This window comes from Periophthalmus magnuspinnatus, chromosome 16, assembly GCF_009829125.3.
Source record: "Periophthalmus magnuspinnatus isolate fPerMag1 chromosome 16, fPerMag1.2.pri, whole genome shotgun sequence".
Taxonomy (NCBI): domain Eukaryota; kingdom Metazoa; phylum Chordata; class Actinopteri; order Gobiiformes; family Gobiidae; genus Periophthalmus; species Periophthalmus magnuspinnatus.
This window is the reverse complement of record NC_047141.1, coordinates 9,902,315-9,929,117: the sequence shown is the minus strand read 5'-3', so window position 1 is coordinate 9,929,117 and position 26,803 is coordinate 9,902,315. Positions and strand designations below refer to the sequence as shown.

The window sequence follows — 26,803 nt, the reverse complement described above, 5'->3', positions numbered from 1 at the left end:
TCACAGAATCACACAGGAGGTGCTACGCATGGGCAGGTTTGTGGGCAGCTTGGTGTACTCCCTAAAACTATTCCTCTTGTTGTTGATCAACGGCCCGGGAATCTCCAAGCCGTCAGCAGGGGGCGTTGTCTCGGTCGCAGCGTTACCCTCTGGCGCTTCCTGCTTTCCCCCCTTGTTGTTTTTAGTCTTTTTGGCTCCCTTCTCCTTCTCTGGGGGTTCGGCGGACAAGGTGCGCTGCTCGTTGGCGCCCTCTGGTGGTGAGAGCGCATCCATGGGCATGTCGCTGGGGCTGGGCTTGCCTTCTGCTTGCTCCTCACTGCTGGTGATGTGAATGTTAGAGGCCATGCGCTTGGCATTGGTGCTGGTAGAGCTAGCACAATACACACACACACACACCACACAATAGTGATTTCAGTTTACTACGACTAAACTCGCCGGCTTAAAGTGACGACATTTCCGCCTGCGTTATGGTAAAGTCGATTTCCAAGTAATTATTTGCCACAATTCTTCTCAGACTATTCGATTTTTTAAAAATATTTTTGGCTCCATTTGTTCCTTTTGAAAACGATACAATAACTTTGATATGTCTATGGTAATACTCAAAGCAAAAACTATTAATTGTACAATTTATGTGATGGGAAACACTGCATTTGGTGTTATTTGTTAGTGCTTTGATGAGTTATTACTTTTCAGTGTTGTAGAGATTAAACTTTTCTTTAGCTACCAATCTGCATATTATGATACATGTAGACATATTCCAACAAAAGTCTATACTGTGTACAAAAATAATCATTTCTACTCTATACTGTCTTACAGTGGAATAAATGGTTACACTTAATAATAACAACGCCTTCACTATAGTTAATTTAACCACACAAATAGCTGATTAACAGTTCATTAAGAACGCTTCAGATTTGGTAACTATTTAATGAATTAAATAAAATTAGGGTATTGATTAAGTAGTTACTAGGCATCAATCAATCTCAATATACTATTTGTCCATTCTGAAGTCTTAAAAGTGCATTTCAATTCTCTCTCAGAGACCAGTGTGGAGTTTTGCCATGACAGTTAACAACATTTACTACTACTCACTAACAACGCTATTGTGCACTTCCTGAATATTGAAGAATAAAATGCTTTCTAAATAGATGTGTTATGGCTTTCTTTAGCCATAACAGATGTCTGTGTAATCCTTCAGTCGTCCAGGTCTGATCCATAGTAAAAGAAAAATTCTGTCAACTGGACAAAAAGTTGTTGGAGTGAAGACATTTCGCTGCTCGTCCAAGCCGCTTCTTCAGTTCTGGTCAGATTGCTGGAAAAACAACTTTTTGTCCAGTTGACAGATTTGAATTTTCCTTATTACTATATTTCTAAATAGATGGAGACAACATGCAACTGACATATATCTGTCCTGGAGCAAGGCATATTTTGCTGAAAAACATGGTTAAAATTGCATACTTATTATGAAGAGTAGCCGATTTATTCATAGCAGTGACTAACCCTGCCAAAGTCTATTATAACCTTCCAGAAAACAAACTTCTTATTTGTGAACTCATCAATGTTTGCACCCCTTTTCTCCTTGGCTCTGTTAGCAGCACACTCATCAGGACGGGCTGTGGACATCAGCTGTCAGCCGGCAGAAACAAACAGTGCTGTCTAAATGGGATGGGACTTAAGGGCATCCGAGGGCCCTCTCCTTGATGGGATGGACGCGTTGGCAGTGCAAACCATTGTCGGAGCGATGCTGACAGTGTGGAGTGCCTCTAGAATGGGGCCTGTTGTTGACAGCTAACATTTAATCCAAGATGCTTCAGGCCGAGGACAGCTTTAAGTCCACGCTGCAGGTTGGCCGTCTCCACTGCTGGTGTCTCATGTTTTATAGATGTGTGGCATTGGGCTTTATATACAAATAGACTGGGAAATTCAGGCATGTTTTTTTTCAATATAGTATAATTTAAATGCCACTGTTTTTAGCTAAACCTGTTGCCTTATCATTTTTACCTTGGGTTTTTTTTTTATTCTTATGTCCTTGTTCAATGTCTTGTTTGTGGACTGAGAGGTTGCATGTATTAATTGCAATTTCGATTTTGTTTATTTTAATCTTGCAGCTGTAGTTAGAACATAAATATTGGCATTTGGTATGATGTTTGTTTAGCAAAATAAATGTAATTGAATAGATGAAAGATGGATCACTTTAATGCCGTACTTTGGATCTACCACTAGAAAAGTTACAAAGTGCTCTTCTCTACTTTAAAGAAAAAATATGTTGAGCAAAACTTCTTTAACGTACTTTAAACTGACTGATTTGTACTGCGCGCCAATTCAACTTAAAAGTCACATCTTTACTCAGTAGTAAATGGTCTGGGGCTGAGGGCACAATAAGCACTGCTCCATAAACACCACCAGGGGGTGCCATGAGTCTACCCCAGTCCCCCGGGCACAGAACACAACCTGTTGGTTATTTGCTAGCAGCACTTGTAGACTACTGTCTGCTTGTATGACTCACCCGGTGGAGCTCAGGTCCTCCTCCTTCTGCTCACTGCTGTAGCGGAGCTCGGCAGGCGTCTTAAATGACAGGTCCTTCTTCCCCTTCAGCCAGTATGTCTTCATGTAGCCTTTGCCCTGTCGTAGCATACAAAACAATTGATCGTCCCAGTCTTCAACACATTTTAAGACTAGACTGAAAACCCACCTCTTCTCCCTGGTATTTAATTCTAGCTAGACATGATATCTTAGTGTTTTATTGCTGTTTTACTGTTTTATTGTTCTTTGCGTATGTATTGTATTATCTATACAGTGGTCCCTCATTTATCGCGGGGGTCAACTTTAGTTTTTACCCCTCACCACACACTTTATACACTTTTTCTCACAAAGGCATTCACATTTTCTCACATTTCTCTCTTGTTTAAACACTCTCAAAGTTCAAGCCTTCGTAGGCGCCTTTGTCGGTGCAGAACGTTTCATCGACATTCTGGGTTTTGTCGGGGAGAAAACTTGCAAACATACAGCACTTCAGAGTCACACTGTGATCAAACATTTATGTCAATTTGACTGAACGTATTCTGTACTGTACAGGAGACACGGCACGGAGGAGACCGATGGACAATGGTCTATAGCCCCTTAGCCAGTCAGGACGCAGAACACAATGTACTTCATACGCTCTAAAAAAAAGCATGTAAATTTGCACTTAAAAAAGCCACAAAACAGTGAAACCGCGAAAGGTGAACCGCTATATAGTGAGGGACAACTGTATATTTGTTTTTTTGTTTTTTTTGTAGACTTTGTAGACTGTCTGAAGCACTTTGGGTAGCTTAAGTTGTATTTAAATGTGCTATATAAAGAAAATTGAATTGAATTATATTATATATATAATTATTATATTGAGTTATATTGAGATAATATAGACTGTTGTGGGCTATAATAGACCTAAACAGGATTAATTACAACTATCAATAAGTTTATGTTTACATAGATCAGATAAACTATGGTGCTGCAAAATAGACCTCAGCAGGACTAATTAAATGGTTGCAGGGTAGATTACGGTTTAGGGAAATAGAGACGGGTTATATTATGTAATGAGGGTCTATATGAAACTACGGCATATTACATTAAATTACGCATATGAGGAAATTTACATTTAGACTATGATGGGGTAAATTAGACTATGAAAGTGCAAATGAAACTTTAACAGGCCAAATTAAACTATTATGGGAGGAAAACGTTAGCATGTTAGTTGTTGTTAGCATTACCGTGAGGCCAAAACTCGCTTAGACTCATTAGAGTGAATAAGGTAAGCGGGGGAATAGCAAGGACCACTGCAACCATTTAAGATAGTAGTTGTGTTTTTCACGTTTTAAGGCAGTAAAAATCAGGTACAGCACCTTTAATGTGACCGCTCACCTTGACAAATATTTTACCCCTCTCCTCGATAATGTACGGCTCGTGCTCCAGGTGGTCTTTGGTGGTCTGACTGATGTGGATCTGCATGCCCTGTTCACACACAAATCCAAAACAGCAACTCAGGCTAACTCATCAAAAACCACACCAAATCACCCCGTTTATTATTCACTAAAGGGCTAGGCTTCCATGGCTTTGCATTCTGGATAAATTGAATCTGGGAAAACCATGTCCATTTCAATTAGCTGAGAATGGACTGTGAACAAAACATTAAACTTCTATTACTGAATGTAATGAAAAACAAATGATGTGATTAGCATGTAGCATTAAGCAAAAGGCACTAGCGGCACATCTTATTCTATGCTAATGATGAAAGTGTTAGCGGGGGGCTTTATATGGTGCAGTGGAGTGTAATCACCACTCCATTGCTCTCCATCCGCGAGGCTGTGTTGACTGTATCTCCAAACAGGCAGTAACGCGGCATCTTCAGCCCCACCACACCAGCCACCACCATCCCCGAGTGGATCCCTATGACAAACCACCAACAGCACTCTAGTCAAGCTTTATTTCAGATTCCAGGGGGTCTATATTGAAATTTTTAAAAACAGACCACAAATGATAACAACAAACCGTATTCAAATTCTACAGTCCATATAAGTACATCCTCCAGGGCCTCCAGAGTCCAGAGGTGTATCTGCTCTGCTCAGGCATTATTAAAACACTAATTTCACTTCAAGGCACTTCATAATTCTGTGCAAAGTTTCTGGTTACAGTGTTCAATGTGGGAACATTAATCTAAAGTAGCACACCACTGAGGAACTTTCAGTAAAATACAAAGTGCGTCATTATATGCAACATGCAGTTTTTTAAATGTACTTTTGTGAGCTCTATAGAGTGGTTTCTCCTCCAGCCTCTGTCTCCACAGATGAGCCTGGGTCTGTCTGTGTGTCGTTCAAAAACCTTCTTCTCCTCCGTGACCAGTGCGTGCAGTCCTCATGGTGTATTTACCCACAGGTGAAAGAAAAGACTGCTGCGTGTAGGGGAAGTGAGCAAGTGTATTCACGGGGCTCTGTCCACTTGAAACATAATGTCATGGAAATAAGTTCAGTGATCAGCTGATGGACACTCACATTACTCATGGTGCTTGTCTGGGGTGTAAGAAGCGCAGTGTGTGTGAACAAAGCCAATCCAAAAGTAGAGTAAACAGAACTAAATCTAGTGTGCACTGTGGATGCTCCACAGAGCCACTCACATGTGTGAAAATGACTTTATACACCTATTTGTGTGTTAACTCTGTTAAGACAATCATGGTTAGGAAAGATAATTCATCTTTGAACAGGAAATGGGGACTTAGACATCATTTATCTCCTATTTATAACTTCATCTTCAGACTTAAATTAAAACAAGGAAAAAAACAGTGCTAGCCAGTGTGGTAATAGGTGTGAGAGCAGCCATTAGGGGCATGAACGATTATCCAAAACACGACTCAGGCACAGTTCACACTTAGTGTAGTTCAATAGACCTAACCTAGAAACAGAAACAATAAACAATATGTGTGTTTCAGTGAAGTTAGCTCTTCCCTTTAGATAGATAAGGCAGTGTCCACGAGTAATCTGACCAAAACTAAAGACGCCACTTTTCTTTTGCTATGTGTCTTTTAAGTTATTGTGTATACTTTTTTCCTTGTAAAGAGTGTATTATGAAGGGGATCTTTGTGGAAAAATCTGTCTATCCATTCATGAAGTACTTTATTGATTACAAATATAACTATCATAACTGTAATTTAGTTAGTACTTTAATAAGATGATTGGGGCTTCATTTGGGACCTCTAAATCTGATTAACTATTATGTTCAAATTCTATTCTGTTTTATTATGACGGTGATTTAAACGTCTTTGCAGCAAGACTACCGAGTACAACCCCATTTCTTACTTAACCTTAACACACTTCATTGTATTACAGCCTATTGTGTCTTGGCATAGAACTAAATAGCTCTGAGCCGAAAATCCTTCAAATACAGGCACCTAAGCCTCTGACAATGTCTCTTTTATGAGAACCAACTGCACTTACCCACTCCTAACTGCTGGGCTTAACTCGCACTAAAAATGAGCCACGGCTTTGGCCTTGTATATTTTATGGCTCTGTTGAAGAGGTTTCATAATTTCCGCTCTCACCTGGAGGAGAAGTGGATTACATCACAGACTTTAACCTTACAGTGGGAGCGAGTGGATAAAGTGTTCGGAGCACAGGGATCGGGATTCTAAAGCCGGTCAGTTTGGACGCAGTGATATGGAGTTGACCTGACCGTGGACCAATACACACTGGAATATAGAGGTGGTCCAAAGTGGGATTTTTCTGTCAATACCAATAATTGGTTGCCTGGGATCCAGTATACACACTTCTCCAACACTTTATGAAGATGTGAGACACTGGTGAATCTCCCCAGGTTCAGATGAGTGTGATTGTCAGGTGGATTAGCCAATCAGGGTCACACATGGTTAAGCGGAGGTCACGCTGGGTAGTTAGCACAATTATCTGGACATCGGGGCAGTCAGCGGCAAACTGGATCTATCAAGGGTCTTTTCATACCTTATTTTTATGGACTTATAACAGAGACAGTTTAAAATCAAACTTAGGTAATACTTATACTTTGGGCTGACTTTGTTTGTGTTTACATAGCAACTAAATATCGCCGCAGGTGACATGTCTGGCAAAAAAATTTAAAAAAATAAAAGCAGAGGTATCCAAACTATGGCCCAGGGTTCAAATGCGGCCCAGAAACAATTTTTATTAGCCCCCAGACCTTCTACTGAACTGACTCAATTCATCGCACGCAGTACTTTTTACAAATTTAAGTACTTTTTATTTCCATTTTGATAGATACCTAAAATTTATGTTCCAAGATGTATTCAATTCAATTCATTTTATTTTTGTAACGCCCAAAATCACAACAACAGTTGTCTCGAAGGGCGTTCATGTTTTGGTTGATGGGGAAAACCGGAGTACCCGGAGGAAACCCATCCAGACATGGGGAGAAACATGCAAAACTCCACACAGAAAGGCCTGGGCGACCTGGGGATCGAACCAAATATTCTTGCTGTGAGGCATGAGTGTTGCCACTCAGCCACCGTGCTGCCCACACAATTAAAGGTATGGGTGTAAAATGGGTGCATCTGAATGATCCATTATATTGACCACCAATCTTCAGTCTTCTTCAATCTGTCCCTCTTTGAAAAAAGTTTGGACATCCTTGGTTTAAAGGCTTATCTCACCAATTCAGCCTTCCCAGACCCACCACTGAGTCAGGGCAACAGTGACTAAATGTACCAATACCTTTCTTCAAGAGCAGGAGACGTCAGTGGCAAAACTGCATGGAGTGGACTTTTATAAATAGACTAGTTAAAAGGACGTTGGACCATCATAATTATCGATAAACTATAGTCCTGAATGCGTCATGAGCACATGGCATCACATAAATGGACAGAACAAACTGGATTATTAAAGCGATTGGTCAAAGAGGAAGGCACTTATGTGTGGATTTAAGTGAGGCTAAAGTGAAGCTTTTATCTGCGATGCATTATTTTCACAGACGAAAGATACATGCTGAGAGTTGTTTGTAGCATGGCACCAAAATGTCAGACCAGTTCGGAGTAGAAATCTCCTTGGTGTGAAATTCAGCCTAATATATCAAGAGTTTTTTTTTTTTTTTTTATATAAAAGAAGAAATAAATTTCCATGTCTAGTTGGGTATAAAGCACTAGAGAAGTACGTACCCACTCGGATCTGGATGTTGTCCCCGGTGGAGGGGTCCTTGAGATGGTCGATGGAGCTGAGCATGTCCAGAGCCATGTCACAGATGTGGTGGGCGTGGAACGTGGTCTTATTGGGAACGCCCGCCACCACCATGTAGGCATCACGGATTGTCTCAACCTAAGCATGGATACTAGGTTAGATTCTTAAAGATCCACTGTGTACCTTTTCTGTTGGGGCTGGTACTTGCTAATCTACACTGTTATTTTGTCTGGAATGCTTCACACTATTGCTCTAATTTTATCTAGCATCATATTGCTCAAACATCTTTAGAAAAACATGCCACCGTACTGTTCGTGGTGCACCGTTTACACTATCAGTCAAAAGTTTGGACATGCTTTTTCATTTACTTTACTTCTTGATTTCCATTTTACATTATAGATTCTCACTGAAGGCATCCAAACTATGAATGAACACGTGGAATGTAGTAAACAAAAACTTTTGGCATTTCTTGACCCTGACAAGTCACACCTGTGAAGTGAAAACCATTTCAAGAGACTTCATCAAGAAGCTCATTGAGAGAAGGACAAGAGTTTGCAGCACTGTCAACAAAGGAAAGGTAAGATACTTTGACGATTTGAATATAAAATATAAAAACATATTTAGTCATCTTGCATCATATATTTGACATGTATGTAACTAAAATGTACAAAGTAGTTAACATAAAGAAAAGAAAAACATTAAATGAGAGGGTGGGTCCAAACTTTTGACTGGTAATATAGATTCAAAAATGTCTTTCATTCACACATCACATACTGTGCATTTAGTTTCTATCTTCTTTGCATTTAGTCTAACCAGAGCAAATGTCTTGGACTTCAGGCACTAGAATATAGTGCAGGTATTACTGCATATGCTCCTCTGGATAACACTTTAAAATTTAAAGGACCGTAGAAAAGGTTAAACTTTTTATTGTACTTTCTATACTAGACAGAAAAAGCACTTTGAATTAAGCACCCATTCACACTTTTACAAAAGCACACACACACATCAGTGTACACAGACAATACACAATTTGCATTAGCAGAGACTTACCGGCGAGTTACTGAACAAATGTTTTTTTCCAAGTGAGCTACCTGCCTTAACTTACTGCAACTTTTAAGTATGAGTTGGTGTCAAGGGTGTTTTTCCCTTCATTTTGTCACATACTTCTCACAAGGGGGAGCTGAGATCAGTAAGGAGTGTCTCTGAATGTACTGTCTATTGATGGAAGGAGCACCAAACCCGCCCTTCTAAACATAATAATATATCTAATAGTATAATAATTAAGTTAATAAATACAGATGATGTAAACTTGATTTTTATAAGCTTTGAACCATGTTACAACTGTTTTCCTTCATCATTAATTTTGTTGTATTTTGATTTATGAATGTTAGTAGTCTTGTTTTGTCCTTCATTGGAGTTTTGAGTGCTCAGAAAATTTCAGGTTGACCTAACCCCTATCTCTGCCCCCAGTTCTGTACTTACTTGTGATTATATAAAAAAAAATAAAAAATCTGCTGCTGCTGTAGTGAAATTCTGTTATGAAGTAGTGGGGCTTATTAGTTCTGCAATTTCAAACAGGAAGTCACTGGACCTATTTATATTAGTTTAAAAGCAATATTGCGATTTGTAGTTAACAACATGTCAAATTACTATCTAGGTGTGTATGTTATTGATTATTTGTTTGCAGATTAACCTTTAACAGGGAAGATATCATTTTTGTCCTTGGCCAACTAATGTGTATTATTTGGAAAAGTTTGCCTAATGCTTTAAGTCTTATGAGAAATGGGCACACAATGTCATTTTTCCGAAAAGTTAACATGGGTGCAATGAATGATAATATTCATTCTACTTAATCCAGCCATCTTTAGCTACATCTGCATTGACATAAAAATAAACTGGCATACTGCTGCAATATAGATGTTATTGTCTTCTGTAACTTTACCACAATCTGTTTTCCCTTTTAAACCAGTCTGAACATTGGTCCCAATCTTCCAACCAAAAATGAATACTGTAGTTTGCTCCAAAATGCTAAACACCATCACATAAACATTTTTTTAAACAAAACACTACTGTTATAACCTTGGCAGATATCATAACATCTGCATTTAAACACTGCAGGACTTGGCCAGTAACAAAGGTATTCTGCATCTGTTAGCATTTTGCTATGAATATACTTGTCACTGTGTGCATATTTTAAACCCATAAAACTATCTTTTACACAACCCTTTTTACATATAGGCTTTTTACAATGCATTATTTTCCATGTCGTTTTTATATTGCCGCAATTTTATCTGTCCCATGCTCCATTACTGCCTGCTTTATTCCTGTTCTTACCGGGTCCCAGGGGAGTCTTAGGCGATATGTAATTTTCCACTATCAGCTAGCATCTTTGTGGGTCCATAAATATGCATAGAAGTGTTTGTCTGGTGCTTTGTGGCTGTAGCGGTATGTTTAGCTGTTAGAAGCCTGACCTTGTATACGTTGTGTTTTTCGCTCAGGGTGTCAAAGACGATGTAGATCTCGTTGAGCATGTCCACCACCTGCATAGGCGTGATGTGGATGCAGATCTCATTGAACTTGACCACGTCGCTGAACAAGATGGTCACGTCCGGGAACACCTGGGGAAGGACCGAAGAGGAAAGGGCTCAGAGTGAAAGTGAATTGATTACAGCTGCGTGTTCCAACCAGGGTGTGGGATAGAGAGCTTGATAGACAGATTGATAGATAGATACATAGATAGTGCTGCGTGAAGGTCAGAACATCAGCCAGGGGTGTTCCTCTAGTCTAATCTTTTGCAGCAAGATGAATTCTAGCGATATTTTTGACTTCACAAATGGGCTACTGGTGAGCCAAAGACTGGTCCACTCACACTCTGCATTATGGTTTGGGCGAAAAACAAAGATGAAGCTCCAAAACTAACTGAAACAAACATGTCGAAACTGACAAACATACTTCAGCCTGTTTTTTGCTTTTGAAAAAGATGCAGAGGGAAGAGCTTTGTGCATTTGTGGATGGGAAACATTTGTGCTTTGCTGTCAACTGGATTTAACAAAGGTTTGATTTTTCAGCTTGTTCTACTGTTGTGAAGCTTCGACCAATCAGTTTGGAGTATTAGTTTGAACGTCCCGATAGGTCCCGATTGGTCGAAAATTGATAATGTTTAGGACTCAAGCTGGCGTACCTCTGATTAGACGTCAGTGAGCCCTCCTCCAACAGCAGAGTCCATATCCATACACACACAAGGCACCCTAACAACCCACGTGAACCCCCATACCCAATCAAGACTCCATGGTGCCCGTGCAGAGGGATGGTACCTGGCATGTCTCCAGCGCTGTGATGCCCTTCCGCAGGCGGTCGGCCACAGCTTTGGGGATCATGGCGTACAGCAGGGAGTCGCCCCTTTTCTTCTCCTCGTCCAGCTTCTTGATAATCTCTTGCAGCTGGGCGTACTTTTGCTGCTCCTAAATCGGGCAGCGAGGGAAAAGAGATTAATACGATTTTGTATTTTGAGTGGATACTTGAATGCGTTTAGTGTGTGGTGGTTCAACATATAGTACACTACAATACTAAGACTTATATTTGTCATTAATACTTTTTACTTTAACTTAAGTTCTATCATTTCTATACAGTGCTACTTTTTCTTGTGTACACTTTTTGGCAGCTCTTCTCCCTTGCTCCTAAGAGAAATAAAATACAGACATTTACAGGTACACTGAGGTTAAGGCTGAACAGTGCCTGAATGGCGGGTCTAATCCTCCTAATCTCTGCTGCTTGGCTGAAAAAAAACTACTTTTACCTTGGCCTCGCCTGGATGCACTATTTTATATAGAGCTTACACTGCTGCACTGTGTATACCCCAGACACTTGACTTGTACTTGTTATTTAAAGGTACTGTATCGGATATTTACTGTCAGAAAAACTTGAAAAACAGAATTTGTTCTTTTTAAATGGTTTGCAGTGGTCCAAAGTTATTCCTCACTGATCTTATGAATTCCGGGCATCCTAATTATTCTCCACAGTAAGTTTATAAGCACATTTAACAGCATCATGGTAAATTTAACAGCAAGTAGCACGCTATCAGTGCACTTCCTGATTATCGGGCAATAAAACGGTTTATAATGAGATGCAGACAGCACACAGTGGACTTAATTTGACCTCAAGAGCTGCTTATAGAATATATATGTACTGGGACAACATAATTTTTGCTCAATATATGTATATATACTTTAAAACATCAGGTACAAGTCGGTGTGGGATGGTGTGGATCAGTTTAGCATAGTTTTAATCCCGTATTCAATTAACTCCTATCAAATTACTTATCCACAATGATCCCAATGTAAAAAGAAACGGATATCCTAGCTTCTGTAGATGCATGGAAACAAGTGAAAGCAGCTCAGTCCTAATTTCTAAGGATAGAAAAAATGTCAGTTTTTAGCTAAGGTATCGTTTGGTTCAATGTGCTGCTTACATTGTTTAACTAGTCCAGAATCATATAACTGGATTTTTTTAATACAAAGGGACATTAGTCTGGTTGCAATTGCGTCCCGAGCTAAACTCCAAACATGTAATCAGATCTGTTTATTTAAGTTATGCAGGTGAAACAAAGCAGCTCATTGGTCACCCATCATTTAAAACAAAAACAGAGTAAAAATTAGAAATCAGGCCTCTGTGATTTTTTTTAACTTTCTTTTTTACTGTAAGCGGCAATATTTGTTTTGATATGGACAGATCATGCATCGTGTCCCTGACTGGCTAATCCACCTGTCAATCATGCCCATCTGAACTCGGGGAGATGCACTAGGTGACCAGACTCCTATTTTAGTAAAGTATTGCAGTAGCGTGTATTCTGGGTTTAATCACTCAAATTGCCTTCACTATGCTGTATTTCTTCAACCATCAGTGCTAGCAGGTATGGTATAGTGCCTCCTTTCATCACACTTTCAATGTCAAATCGTAGTGTAGTAGTATCTTTCCTTTCTGTCCTGTGAATGTGACTAGTATCGATACCTGCTCAAATGAGTATCTTGTTCTGATACTAGTTTCATTGCAGTCTCCACTCTTAACAGCAGATAACACACTTCCTGTGCATCTTTATCATGTTTCCTAACAATTTAACAATTTTCCATTTTCCCCACAGTCATTAACATTATTTTGAAGTTATAAAATGTGAAATTCCCTGGCTAAGGTATCCATTAGTACTTGGAACAGTCTGTATAATGCATTATAATGGAGCCACAGCCCTATTAGTGTTTACCTGATCAAGAGCCAGCTGCAGCTCGGCCGACTGCTGAGTTCCGGCCAGAATGAGCTCTCTGCTGGAGTCGTGCAGGTTCAGGTCATTCACATAAACGCCCATCTTTATCATGTCCTCCACCGTCTCAATACTAAAACACAAAGAAAACATGGAAAAAGCTGAACAAGAAGGACGTTCTGGGACAGTTATCCATTAGGTTGTTTCCTGGCAATGTTGGTTAATCTGCTTGTCTGTTACTGACCAATGACGGTTTCGTTATTTGATTTGAAAACTTTCTGTTGGTTAACGCAGCAATTTTGTTAAAGGTCCTATATTACACACAACTGATTCTCGTGAGCTTCAAGCATGTTAGAATATCATCAAAATATACCTGGATTTGTGTTTTGTTTCATTCACACATGTTTGAGTAATCTTTTATTATTAGTCTGTTTACATCTCCAAAGCTCAAAATGCATTGCTTCCTACCTTTTACCATTTGTTCAATAGAGATTTGCAATTCCAGGGCTGTAATTATCCAAATGATTCTAGTGAAGGTGTATGGAATTTAAAAACACAGTAGAGCACTTCCTGTATTACTGCATGACACAAGGTAGAGTGTTTTCTGCTTGAGAGAAGAACTGAGCCTAAATATACAGGGTTCATCCATTCATCCATTTTCTTCTGCTCATCCAGGCCCGGGTCTTTACTTGTATTTACTTGAACTCCTGCCTCAATTGGAGGAGTCCAAGTAAATATCCAAGGTTTGTGTGTTAAACATGTGTGAATGAAACAATTCCAGGAATGTTTTTGATGAGGAAACAACATTATAACATAGGTTAGAAAATAGTGTAATATGGGCCCTTTAAGACCTGTGAGGAGACTGATGTTAAATTGAATTAAAATTTATACATTTATACAGTGCTTCATTAACTTCATGAGTATTTAATATAATTTTATACAACTGAAATTAGCATCTTTGCAGTAATGGCATATGTACGCTGTAATTACAGATCATTAATATGCATTGTCCCTATAAAACAAACAAACACAGAAATAGATAAACAAATAAAAGTCAGTAAAAATCTGTAAATATCAGTAAATCCATAAATAATTAAATCAGTGGATGAAATGTCAACAACAGATCATCAAGCAAGATTTGAACTGACCACCTACAGTTAGTAAGCACCTAATGTTAACTGAGACACACATATCCAAGACTTTTGACCCTGTGTCCTGGGTCCAAAGAGTCTAATCTGAGAGAAAGAAAGTAGATCTTATTTGCTATGGGGTTGCTCGAGCGGACTGCGATTCCTTTTGAGACAGTTGAGTTCTGGGGTGTCCCATGAGGCAGATGTGGCGAAAGAGACTGTTTTTTTTGTTGTTGTTCTTTTATGGGGACAAGTAGATCAAGGCAGGAGGAGAGGGAGTAGTTGTAGTGGTCAACAAATTCTGAGGTGGTTGGGTTTGTAGAGAAGGAGGAGCTTGATAGAAAGGTTGATACAGAGGAAGTGAGAGAGGTAGGACAGAGAGATTTGAGATCGTGGAAGCTTATTGAACAGGTTAGTTTGGGAGTTATGGTGGGAATTAGTATGTCCAAGGTGACAGCCAGATGATCAGAGATGGAGAGGTCAGTTAGTGCGAGGGTGTGGACAGGGACTGAGTCTGAGGAACAGACAGGATCGAGAATGTGTCCATGGGTGTGTGTGGGTGAGCTGACATGTTGGGTGAGATTGAGGCAGTTAAAAATGTCCAGGAAATCTGCTGTAGATTTCAAATGTGGGCAGTCAATGTGGATGTTAAAATCACCAATGACATGAATGAATGGGAAGATGGAAGAAAGCTGTGTGTAAAAGTCAGTAAAGTCTGAGAGGAATGACGGATAGATTTTGGGGGAGTGGAAGATGATGGCAAAAGGAAGTGAACTAAGGAGTCAGAAAACTAAGCATTCAAATGAAGAAGTAACGGGGATGGAGGTGGAGCAGAGACTAAGTTTATTATGGTAGATGACAGTGAGGCCTCCTCCTTGCCGGTCAGAGCGGGGGTTGTTAATGTAAAGGTTGTCCGGGTGGTGAGGTGCAGTGTAATGCTGTGGTTTGTGCCAGGAGACAGAGTAGAACCAGTTCATTGTCCATTATAAACTCATGCAGAAGCAGGCTTTTATTTTTGATTGACCGTGTATTGGGAAGGGCTGTCTTAAGATGCTTTTGTTGTGAAGTCCTTGGTGGAAGTCAAGGCTGGAAGGAGGTTGTAGTGGGTTGTGTGACCGATGCATAAATGATGTGTGCGAATGTCGTTGTGCCAGTACCTAGGATGGCACGAGATGTGGTCAGACCAGAGTGATGGAATATCGTTGTCAGTGGTGAAATTGACTGTGTATTTTCAACAGGAGCCACACTGGATGTAAAGGCGACGATGGAAAGGGAGACACACTTTATTGTGGTAAAAATGTCTGGCGAGGGAGGTGCGTGAGAAGCTGTAAGGGCGAGTACCAAAGAGTCATGGTCAGGTGGTGGATGATAGTGTGGTGTGACAGTGACAGAGAGGTCAGCAGAAAAGCCAGCAACATCACTTACAAACTGCTCCAGAGTGCTAGCTGGCTTGCTGGGAGCTAGCTAACAAAAAACTGCTGTGTGGAAGAATCTAACCTAACATCACTGCTGCCCCATTGAATAAAATTAATCTTGAAATTTCTTATACGTGTGGCATTTTGATAGAGATTGTATACTTTTGTGTAATAGGATACATATTATGCAAAATTTACTGTTATGTGAATACAGCTGTGTGTACAATGAATGCATAGCTCTATTAGCATAGCATCCATGTTGCCTAAGGGTTTATTTTTTTTATTTTCTCATTTGTCATCCCTGTGGCTGACAGCAGAGGGAGCTCCAACACCTATATGTTTCATTAGTGTAGTTTGTAAAGTTTGCTTTCCAAATGCAGACATTATTTTAAGTTAGAAAATGTGAAAAAAATCCCAAGGTGAATAAAACCATGTTTAAAATTGAATTAAAGCTACAAGATTGCATAATGTTTGTCCTTTAAGGTGAGGGAAGGTACACATAATTTCCCACATTGGAAAGTGCTGTGGGGGCTAGCTTCATGTCTGGGATACTACTGTGCATGTTAAAGTGGTGTCCTTACATGGGTGTCCCCAGGAAGATGAGAGAGTCCCACTGGGGGACATACTTCATTTGTCCCTTCAGGTGCAGAGGCTTCTTTGGAGGCTCCCGCATGTCCTCAAAGATGGTCTCACTGCACTTACCTAATCACACAAAATAAAGAAGTCAGTGAAATAAATTCATCATTCATCAACTGAATCTGCGTCAATCATGCTAGCTGCTAGCTTGACTATATTTTAGAGTTGAGCAGTGATACATTTTTTTTATTACGATTAATTGCATGCTTGAATAACAATAAATTGTGATTAACTGTATGGTGTTCACAAAAGTAAAAAAAATAAAATATATATAAATATATATATATATATATATATATATATATATATATATATATATATATATATATATATATATATATATATATATATATATATATATATAGTATATATATATACAGTATATATATATTGTATGTGTATATATATATATATATATATATATATATATATATATATATATATATATATATATATATATATATATATATATATATATATATATATATATATATATATATATACTGTATATATCACACTGTAAGATCATATATATATATCACACTGTAAGACCACTCTGGCTCATCAGGGATGTCACAACATAATGTAACACTTGGCTTCTCTTCAGGTTCAGAAGTTGACACATTTGCTGGTTCCTCCTCATTGGCCATTGTAGCTCTTAGCTGGATGAGGCTAGCCTGTAATCTTAAAGTTTGCTTCATCCTCCTGTTTCAGCTCCTCTTTTTAGAGGTTGGAGGCTCACTCTTAGATTCAGATGTCTCTACACTGACATTTTTTATCTTTCTTCATTATGAGCGTTGTCTGCTCCTCGTTCACTGACAAGTTTGTGGAATTCCAGAAACATGGCTGTCTTTGCTGTCTTCAGTGGTTATGTGATCAACTGCCTTTCTAGGTTTTGCCTCATTGACCCTGCCAGATACATTCAATGGACATTTTCTATCCTGTTCTTCTTGTTGTCTTTTAAGAAGTGGAAGTATGATTGTCTCTAAGAGGATCACTAACACTATTAGCATTTACAGTGGAAGTTGTGTCCACTTCATTGACAATTTTGTCAAATCTATGCATCTTCCATTAAAATATCTAGGTCCTTGTCTTCTGTGATGCGGAACCCAGGGCATTCTGTTTTCATATACCTGTCCAGCACAGAAAGGTCACTATCCACCCATTCTATGATGTGGTACCAACACGGCTATTCGTAAAGGAGCGGAGGCACCTTTTCCTATCTCACCACTGTCTTCCAATACATATTCCAATACATATTCCCAGCATCTCTACAGCTTAGAGCAGCGTAAACGTTATTTGGTTCTTTGTTGAACAGTAAAATTACGGCGGGCATGTACGTGGGGCCTTATTAAAATTCAGGAAGTTTGTGCTCATTCAAGTCAGCACATCGCTGAGACAGTCCTGCAGAGCTTTGACTGTGGCCGGGGAAGCATGTAAAGATTGAAGAGGGCCGGCATTAATGTAGAACCCTAGGGCACATCGTACCCTAAGGGAGACACAGAGGAGGAGTACTGTCCAGTTGTAGCTTTTGTTTCAGCAGGATTTTAAGTTAAATAGTTTTTGTAAAATTTCATAACATTTATTTTTAGATTAAAGCATGTAAAATATCATACCTGCCACAATCACCATATAGTAAATATTACACTAAAGTCAGTTGGTCTGGACGCTTCTCTGCACTGATCGATTTTCTCATGTTTATCAACAGTTAAAAGTTTTTTGTGAATGTCAAGCTCATATTTGACACATAATATAGATGTTTAAGAGTAAAAAATAAAATATATAGCATAATGATGTAGTTCGCCTGTAGTGTGTTGGTGTAGTAAGAGACAAATGTTATGCATCCATTTTTTTTATGCAAATCTGGTTCTAACTCAAATTTCACAACCGTTATGTACCCCATTCAACAATAGTCTAGACTAGAGTACAGTTTAGTTAAAGAGAATATATTATACAAAAATCAAAATTCAGTTTTCACTGACCCCCTATCCCCACCCACTTCCCTATACTATCTTGTGATTATAGCTTTAGAAAATGTCACATAGCCATTTCTTAACAGCTAAACCACTTGAATGAAAATCTACTGCTTACAAGTAAGAAACGCAACTATGAGAGGCTTTTTTAGCACAAAGTCACTGGTCCCATTTCTATAATATAAGCTGTTTTAGACCATTTTTGAGCCTTACAATTTAAAACAATGAACTAAATATGTTATAGTTTAATACTAAACACCCCCCCCCCAAAAAAGAACAATATGTCTCTTTTTAAGCTCTGACCGGTGACTGTCTGGAAGGCCAGCAGCTCGATGTCCTCTCCTCCAGAGTTAGCAGAGCTGTTGTACTGGGTCAGAGCACTGCTGTACTCCTGGTCTGTGCCCTTCATCTCCTCCACTGCCTTGGAATCTGCAGAGCACACAGAGCTAAAAAACATCTGCACTTTATTTATGCTATATGGCCGTCACCATATTATTTAAAGCAACTGTAATATTTTGATTTGAAATTCCACAAACATGACTCTACCATGTCTCCAGATATAAGGTAAACATGTCAGTCAAATATAGATCATACTGTAACAACTGTAATGTTGATTTATTCTTCTTTATTCTTGATTACGTAAACACTGGACATGATAGACAAGCTGTTTATATCATAATTTGGTGTTTGGGTTTTCAAGACGATTATCCAATCAGAAAGTTTCAAAATCCAGTTGGTTTGACTGGAAAAGGACTCTTTCTGATCTGAATTGTCACTACCTAATCCCCAGCACCTGCAGCCAATCGTGAATCAGTGCTAGTGCAGCCTGTGCAGCTCAGTGACTGAATTCTGGAGGCTCTGAGCTTTCACATGAGGTATGGCCTGTGCATATACTGAGAATGAGAAAAACTTATTTGTGTCCTCTATCTGCAGGTTAAGGCACTGACCACCCAGGTTCAGATGACTATACACAAAAAAACCCAAAAAACTGTGAGATTACAGATTACATACACTTCCTTTAAATATAAGGATTTCCAACCTGTTCAGTTGGAGCAAGGGGGTGAAGCTGATGTGCCTGATGACCCTTTAGATGTTTAGGTTGATTGAATTCTGTCAACTAGACAAAGTTTTTAGAGTGAAGACGTTTAGACACTCATCCAGAAAGCTTTTTCAGTTCTGGCACAGCTCTGGTAAGGGACTAGCTTAAAGAGCTCTCTGACGGGAGACGCTAACTATACTGAAACCAACACATCCTGGTTAACATGAGTCAGGTGACAGTTCACACTGGATTAGTTCAAAGGACTTAACAAATAACAGATAGAGTGATTGAGCGATTACATACACAGCAATATAAAACATTTCCCCAGTCAGCTTGTAACCTGAGCTCATGCACCTGTCCATTTGATCCAGTCCATAAACCATCTCATCTACAAATACAGTGGTAAATGATATGTGACCAGTACCTCTCTCTTCCTCCCTTTTGGCCTTCTCGTTCTCCTCCTTCTCCTCTGGCTCCTCTTTACTCAGTTTGGGGATGTTCACCTTCTGTTTACTCTCTACCACAGCTTTGGACAACAGCTCAAACACATTATTTAGATGAGTGTAGATCTATAAGCATAAAAGAGAACATTTTTCATTACATTATATTTGATAGGAATACAGCACAGTTATAGATGGATATAGGATGGAAATAGCATGGTAAATAAAGGCGTTTTCATGGTTGTTACACTATTATTCATGGGAAAAAGACACATCTACTTAATTTCATTGTAATGTAAGCCTAACCCAGTGAGTTTATTAATGGGAAAAATGGTTAGTATTTCTTAATAATACAGAAACATGATAATAATTACAAATGTCAAATTTCCATACTATCTTCTTCGACTTCTTTCATCCTACCACATGTGACCTGAATATGTTAAGAATGTTGTCAAAGTTGCATGTAACTTCTCTGGAGGGGGCTCCGTTACCTACTTATCTCCACTGTGTAATAGTTTTGCCTGGAATTGTCAACAGTATGGCATTTAAGGTATCTTTCTTAAAATAATTCATTTTTGTGTCATGTTTCAGCTGGCTCCCTCTGAAGTGTCATGTGTTTGGTGATCTGATTAAATCAGATTTTGGTGCTGTCTTCCTAGCTGGAGCAGCAGGATGACAGCGCTATCTGCAGTCAAACTTCTTCAGAACTGTTTCCCAAGTGTGAGAAAGTTGGTACGCCCCCTCATCCTGATTTACAGTTGGGTGCTCGAAAATCTGTTTAAATCAGCTGACCAGACAGATCACCACGACATCACATGACAATTCTGAGGAAAGCAGTACAGTGCAATGGAAACATGTCAAAATACTGTGAAAGATTCCAGGCAAACAATAACATCTCCATGAAGACAAACATGTGACAGACCTGCCACCAGAAAAGTAATGAAGTACATCTTTAACAGTAACTCTAGAGCCCCTATAGTAACTTAGTGACTATAGTCATTCCCACAGTTACTGCTTCTGACTAACTTACATTGTCCCAGCTGAACTCGAGCATGGGTCTGACTAGGGTGAACTCCTCGTTGACCTTTTTGCCCTGCAGGTCAGAAAAGACCTCCTTGAGGCCGTCCCCAATGCGATACATGGTCATGTCCCTCCTGAAGATCACGCTGAAGGGGAACATGTCAAAGAAGATGCCCCTCTTCATGGGCAGCTTCTCGTAGCTCGGAGCTGTCTTCTGCTGAGGCATCCGGTGTTTGAAGGCAGCGTTGTCAAAGTTCATCTTATACACCTGAACATAAGAATAATGCAGTATATATATATATATATATATATATATATATATATATATATATATATATATATATATATACACCCACACACACATATATAAATATATAATAATACACATACATTAGTTGTCATAAGTGACATTTCTGAATAGATCACACTGTGCTAAGTACATACCACATAGGTCATTTTCTCTGTTTCCTCTTTGGAGAGGATCTCTACTTCTATGTCTGTGTTGTAGAACTGTCGGCCAACTTGAGACAGCTGACCTAGAAAAGATATTCTGATTAGCATTTACATGGCTGCATAGTTTAAATTAAAAAAAAAAATACAATTTATTTAGTCTAATAATAAAAGCCAAAGTTAAAATGGACAAAATGTTGTAGGAGTCAAGATGTTTCGCTGCTCATCCAAGCCGCTTCTTCAGTTCTGGTCACTACCTTTTATCTATCTGAAAGGAGGAGCTAACTACACTCAAACTGTAAACAGCTATTGTTTACAGTTTCAGCCTTAATGGCCTACATTCAACCTTTAATGGCCCTACCGGCTCGCTCTATTGTTCTCTTTGTTTCCTTTGTTTGCTTTGGGTCTGAGCATGGAATTATAAATTGGCAATAGGTCATGCCTAAGGCCCCCATTCCTGAAGGAGTCTCTTTCCTAACAAAAGTAGCTTCTTTAACTCCCCTCTCAAACCATTTCTCTGGCTCAGATCTGAACTTCACTATCTTAGTCATTAGTCGTTTTGAGATGGAGATATACAACGGACTGGAAGCTAGAGAAGCTCTCACAGCGGTGTTGGTACATCCTCTTATGAAGTGGCTGTTTAGTTTCTCCAGTGTAACGCTCACTGCACTCTTCACTACACTGTAGGCTACATTACTTTGTTTATGGCTCAGGGTTTTGTCCTTTGGGTGAACCAGTTTCTGTCTTAAAGTGTTTGTAGGTTTGAAATAGATCAGAATCACAAACTGTCTGAAAATTCTGTTAAGTTTTTCAAACACACCAGCTGTGTAAGGAATGGTTACGCCTTTCCTTCTAGGTTCCGATTCTCTGTTGTGCTGGTTTTTAGCTCTCTTAGATATATTGAAAGCCCATTTTGGATAGCCACAAGCCGAGAAAAAACTTACAAACTTACAAACCTACAAACACTTTAAAACAAACTAGTTCACCCACAGGACAAAACCCTGAGCCATAAACAAAGTAATGTGGCCTACTCCATTTGGTGTAGTGAAGAGTGCAATGACTGATATATTGAAGAAACTAAACAGCCCCATAGTTGCACATTCCACTCATTGCACATCCCACATATTGCACATTCCACTCATTGCACATTACACTCACGCACAGTTCCCATTATTGCACCATCCAAAATACTGCACATTCCACTCACTTCACAGTTTCCATTATTGCACATTACATTCATTGCACAATTCCCATTGTTGCACCATACAAAATCTGACCAGATCTAAAGAAGCGACTTGGATGAGCAGAAAAACGTCTTCACTCCTACAACGATTTGTCCAGCTGACAGATTTAACTTTGGATTTTACTATGGATCGATCCTGGATGACTGAGGGATTACACAGATATTGAGTATAATATTGAAAAGAGTTGTGGCAGGTAAGAAGTCTCTGGCATTACGTTAGTTTGACGTTATTCTAATCTCTAAAACTGAAAGAGACACCTTTCACACATCTGGGGACAGTATAAAAAGATACATTTTTTTTTCCCATATTGGAGACAGAAAACATAATCATTTTTTTAGGGATTGGAAATCCCAAACAACTGTGTGCTATAATTACTGTTTTACATATTTAGGTTTATAATTTGACTTAAAAGCCGATTCCTTTCCCAGTATTTGAGCAAAAGCAGCTCCTGAGGTCAAAGTAAGTCTGCTGTGTGTGCATTTTATTTTCTGAGAACCAGGAAGAACATGGTAGCTGTTGTTATCATTGAACATGTTTTTCCACTTTCCATGTTTTATAATAGCTGCAACAGAATTAAGGTGTTAATTATTGCTTTTAACTATAATGCATCATATACTTTATTGTCCCCGTGTGGGAATTTGTGGGACCCATCCTCCAGTGCTCCTGGGGATGAAGTACCCTCCTTATATTTTAAGCCAATACATGGCCAGGAGTAGCTAGTTGGAGAATTATCCTATTTAAAAGTTTAATCTTCATGTTTATAGGCAACATTTTGAGGACTTTTCCCCATTCAATAGCCAGGAGATAACCACCAGTTGAAGGTACCTTTGACGAACTGTGTGAAGCCCTTGCGGGTACTTCGGTAGTGCAGCGTGAGGCTGGTCTCACACTCCTCCTCCACACAGAAGCTGGGCGGCTGAACTTTGGGGAAGGAGAAGCGGAAGTACTCATGCAGGTTATCCAGCTCATTGATAAAGTCTCGCACATTCCTCCCCAACACCTGGACATTACACGAAGGAAGAGACAACAAAGTACAAAGTAATACAAGAAAATGCATGTATTGCAAGAGATTTACAGTATAGAGTACATATAAAACCTTCTGATTCTTGAATATATCCTTTATTCAAATCTACAGCCTGCCCCATAGTTTCATGAGTGTGTTTACCTTGAGGATGCGTTCATATCCGTAGTTGCCGATCCTCTTGACCATGTACACTCCAAAGGCGTACATGAGCTCATCGTGTGTCTTCCCCAGCACCTCTCCTGCGGCCTTCGCCAACCGCAATATCAGGTTATCACTGATAAAAATCACATACAACTTATTAAAATCTTGGGCAGAAAAAAAACAACAAAAACACCTGCATCTCTTGGCACATATAGTAGCAATATAGTACATGTTACATATTTTTAACACATATAAATGTGTTAAAAATATGCTTGCAAGTGGTGTGCCAGGAATCCATCTAAGAAAAAAAAAAAAATGCATTGGCTCTTTTCATACATGTTTTTTTGTATCCAAAAATAAATTGTCATCATCTTGATTACTAAATCAACTTTTCCAGTGAAGCGTCCGCTACCTTCTTGTATCCATGGAGATAATATTGCCTGGAATGTTCCACAATATGGCATTAAATGTATCTATATCCATGGAGACAAACAAAAGACACTACCAGTGCAAGATAAAGGTCAGATCTGTGGAGAGGCACCCAGCTCAAATAAGAATACACGTTTTTAAAGATATTTTTGAGCAATAAAAACACAACATTTTCATTTCTTTCTTCAAAGTACGTACTGTAAGATTACTAGGCACTTAAACAATTTGGGAAAACTTAGATGATGATATCTTGGGAAGTTTCTGGTTCTTCTGGTTAGGTTTATTGATATTTGAGTTAATTAGAGACACACTTGTGCATGTATTTGAAGGCACACCTTAAACACACTACTTCTTTGTGTAACATCATGGGAAAGTCAAAAGAAATCAGCCAAGATATCAGGAAATGAATAGTGGACTTGCACAAATCTGGATCATCCTTAGCTGCAATTTCCAGATGCCTGAAGATGCCGCATTCATCTGTTCAAACAATTATATAGTATAAACACCATGGGAATCATTATATACAAATATAAATCCCATGGGAATAACGCATAACACCATCATAACACTCAGGAAAGAGACAGGTGATGTGTCCCAAAGATGAACAAGCCAAAAGACCTTGTGAACATGCTGGCTGAAGCTGGTAAGAGTGTGTCATTATCCACAGTGAAACAAGTACTGTACCGACATGGGGTGAAAGGGCACTCTGCAGGAAGAAACCATTACTCCAAAAGAAACATAAAAAAGCCAGATTAGGTTTGCAAATTGCACACAGAGACAAAGATCTTAATTTTTGGAGATATATCCTGTGGTCTTCTAATTGGACAATGACTCGAAGCGTACTATCAAACACACTCACAAAGTGGCTTAAGAATAACAAAGTCAAAGTTTTGGCATGGCCATCGCAAAGCTTTGATCACAATCCTATTGAAAATTGATGGGCAGACCTGAACAAGCATGTGGCAAGGCGGCCTACAAACTTGGCTCAGTTACACCAGTTCTGTCAAGAGGAATGGGCCAAAATTCCTGCCAACTACTGTGAGAAGCTTGTGGAAGGATATCCAAAATGTTTGACCCAAGTCATACAGTTTAAAAGCAATGGTACTAATGAAATGAAGAAAGTAAAGAAAAAAATGTCTTAAAAAATCCTTCTCTTGTTATTCTGACATTTAGCAAATAGAAATAATGTTGGTAATCCTAATAGACTTAAAACACATTAGATGTCAGACAGTGATAAAAAAAAATAAAAATAAAAAATCATGACTTTTTATATAGTGTAGGTAAACGTCTGGTTTCAACTACTTACCATAACTTTCTCTCTATATTGTGCCATGAGTTACAAAATTCTTATGCCTAATAGTAATGAATATTTGAAATAGATAATGTACAATTCCTGGTGATCAACTTTCAGTAAATACTGTAGTTGCACAAATCAGTAATTATACATATTTTTAAAAGACTGTCCCTGACTGTGATAAATGCAAATCTGCTCATTATGCATCCTCTTAACATGCTATAATCAATGCAGAATTGATAAAAACCCGAGCGGTTTTCCCTTTAATGGATTGACCTGTTCTGCATCTTAAGTGCTTTCTGACAGTGGATATTGGACGTCTTACTTGTACATCTGGTGCCGTACAAACTTGAGGTGAGGGATCTCGGCTCGGTTCTCAATCAGCCTCCACACGTCCTCTCCGTAGGACTCATTAATGTAGTCATTCACTGCTTCCAGATACAGGCCGTACATCTTCAGAGGGGTCCCCCCACACTGATGCCCAATTTAACTTCAATTCAGCTGGTCAAGATAAATAAAAAAAGTTTTTACTTGATTACAAATATAATGTAACACCAAAATTACTAAGCTAACTAAATACACCAATCATCTAGTAATGGAGCTCAACAGCCCTGTCCACTTTGAAGTCCAGAAAGTCAATTTTCCATTAATTTTACTCATAGACTTTTAGTCTATGAGTTCAAAGACATAAGTGGTAACTTATATTCATAACTCGGTTGTTCAAGTTCAAAAAGAACATCTAAAATGCAAGATTCAACAAAATGCTATTATAACTTAGTGGTTTAAAAGTTTCAGAAACAGATTTCAAATAAAATTATTGTGGTCATGAGTTACCACATAGCTGATTAGCCATGAGTAAACTTTCCAAAAAACTTAGCAAACAGCTACCGTAATGTTATAGAAATTAATTTTAAAATTGAATTTTAAAGAATTTTAAAAGATTGTAAGTTTTATGTATATGACTATGCATAATAAGCCACTTACCTGTGCGCGCACAACCTCATGAAACCTCAAGTCAGCTTCTCAGACACCAGCCACATCTATGGAACAAGTAGACCTCTTTGTGATGACCAAAAATCAAAATGTACAATTCTCCACTCCATGAGAACGTGCCGCACCCACCATACATAACTTGATTTGTTCATATCAAAAATAAAAAAAGTAAATTTCCTAAACATGAATGGCATTCATTAGAGAATTGTCTTTTTGAGCTAAAAACATAACCGAAATAGTAATCATAATTTTGAATTTTCAGTCAAATGTTGACCTTCAAACCACATGCTTTTGCTGACAGAGGATTGACTCTTGACCTCCCCATGAAAAGCATCAAAGCATATCAGTGACAGTAAGAAATAACTTAAATTTACCTCAGTCTAAATTAAAATTCAATTAACAACCCAATTCACAACAAAATCAAACACTACAAAATTTACCCAAACAATTACTCAAAAACTGACTCAACTTGCCCCTATGCAGCCAGAGCAGTGCCCTTACCTGCAGTCCTTGGTTGTGAGTTGTCCGTAGCTCGGTGCAGTGATGAAAGTCTCTCAGACCTGGTCCGTGGTGAGAGCTAACAGGTGCACGTGACAGGGCTGCCCTCTGTGCCCTCCACTCTTCATCGCCCCCCAT

At 38.9% G+C, this 26,803-nt stretch overlaps 1 protein-coding gene across 1 annotated transcript; it reads right to left on the bottom strand.

Moving 5' to 3' along the window:
- Window positions 1-26,803, bottom strand: LOC117384128 (soluble guanylate cyclase 88E-like). The gene is made up of 17 exons (XM_033981414.1): window positions 26,669-26,803; window positions 25,500-25,648; window positions 23,452-23,584; window positions 23,112-23,286; window positions 21,037-21,128; window positions 20,603-20,860; window positions 19,557-19,701; window positions 18,397-18,522; window positions 16,066-16,186; window positions 12,943-13,072; window positions 11,003-11,149; window positions 10,160-10,306; window positions 7,670-7,826; window positions 4,316-4,425; window positions 3,901-3,990; window positions 2,507-2,622; window positions 1-370 (listed from the first exon to the last, which is right to left on the bottom strand). The coding sequence occupies exons 1-17, from the start codon at window positions 26,801-26,803 to the stop codon at window positions 1-3; spliced, it is 2,601 nt and encodes an 866-aa protein (XP_033837305.1).

What these genes read in the sequence shown, in the direction of transcription:
- LOC117384128 (XM_033981414.1), bottom strand. Translation starts at nt 26,803, where the DNA reads ATGGGGGGCGATGAAGAGTGGAGGGCACAGAGGGCAGCCCTGTCACGT. An exon ending in ATCTTCCTGGGGACACCCAT is followed by an intron (nt 13,073 to 16,065) that starts GTAAGGACACCA and finishes TTTGTGTTTTAG; the next exon opens with TATTGAGACGGTGGAGGACA. An exon ending in CAGCGCTGGAGACATGCCAG is followed by an intron (nt 10,307 to 11,002) that starts GTACCATCCCTC and finishes GTCCTTCCCCAG; the next exon opens with GTGTTCCCGGACGTGACCAT.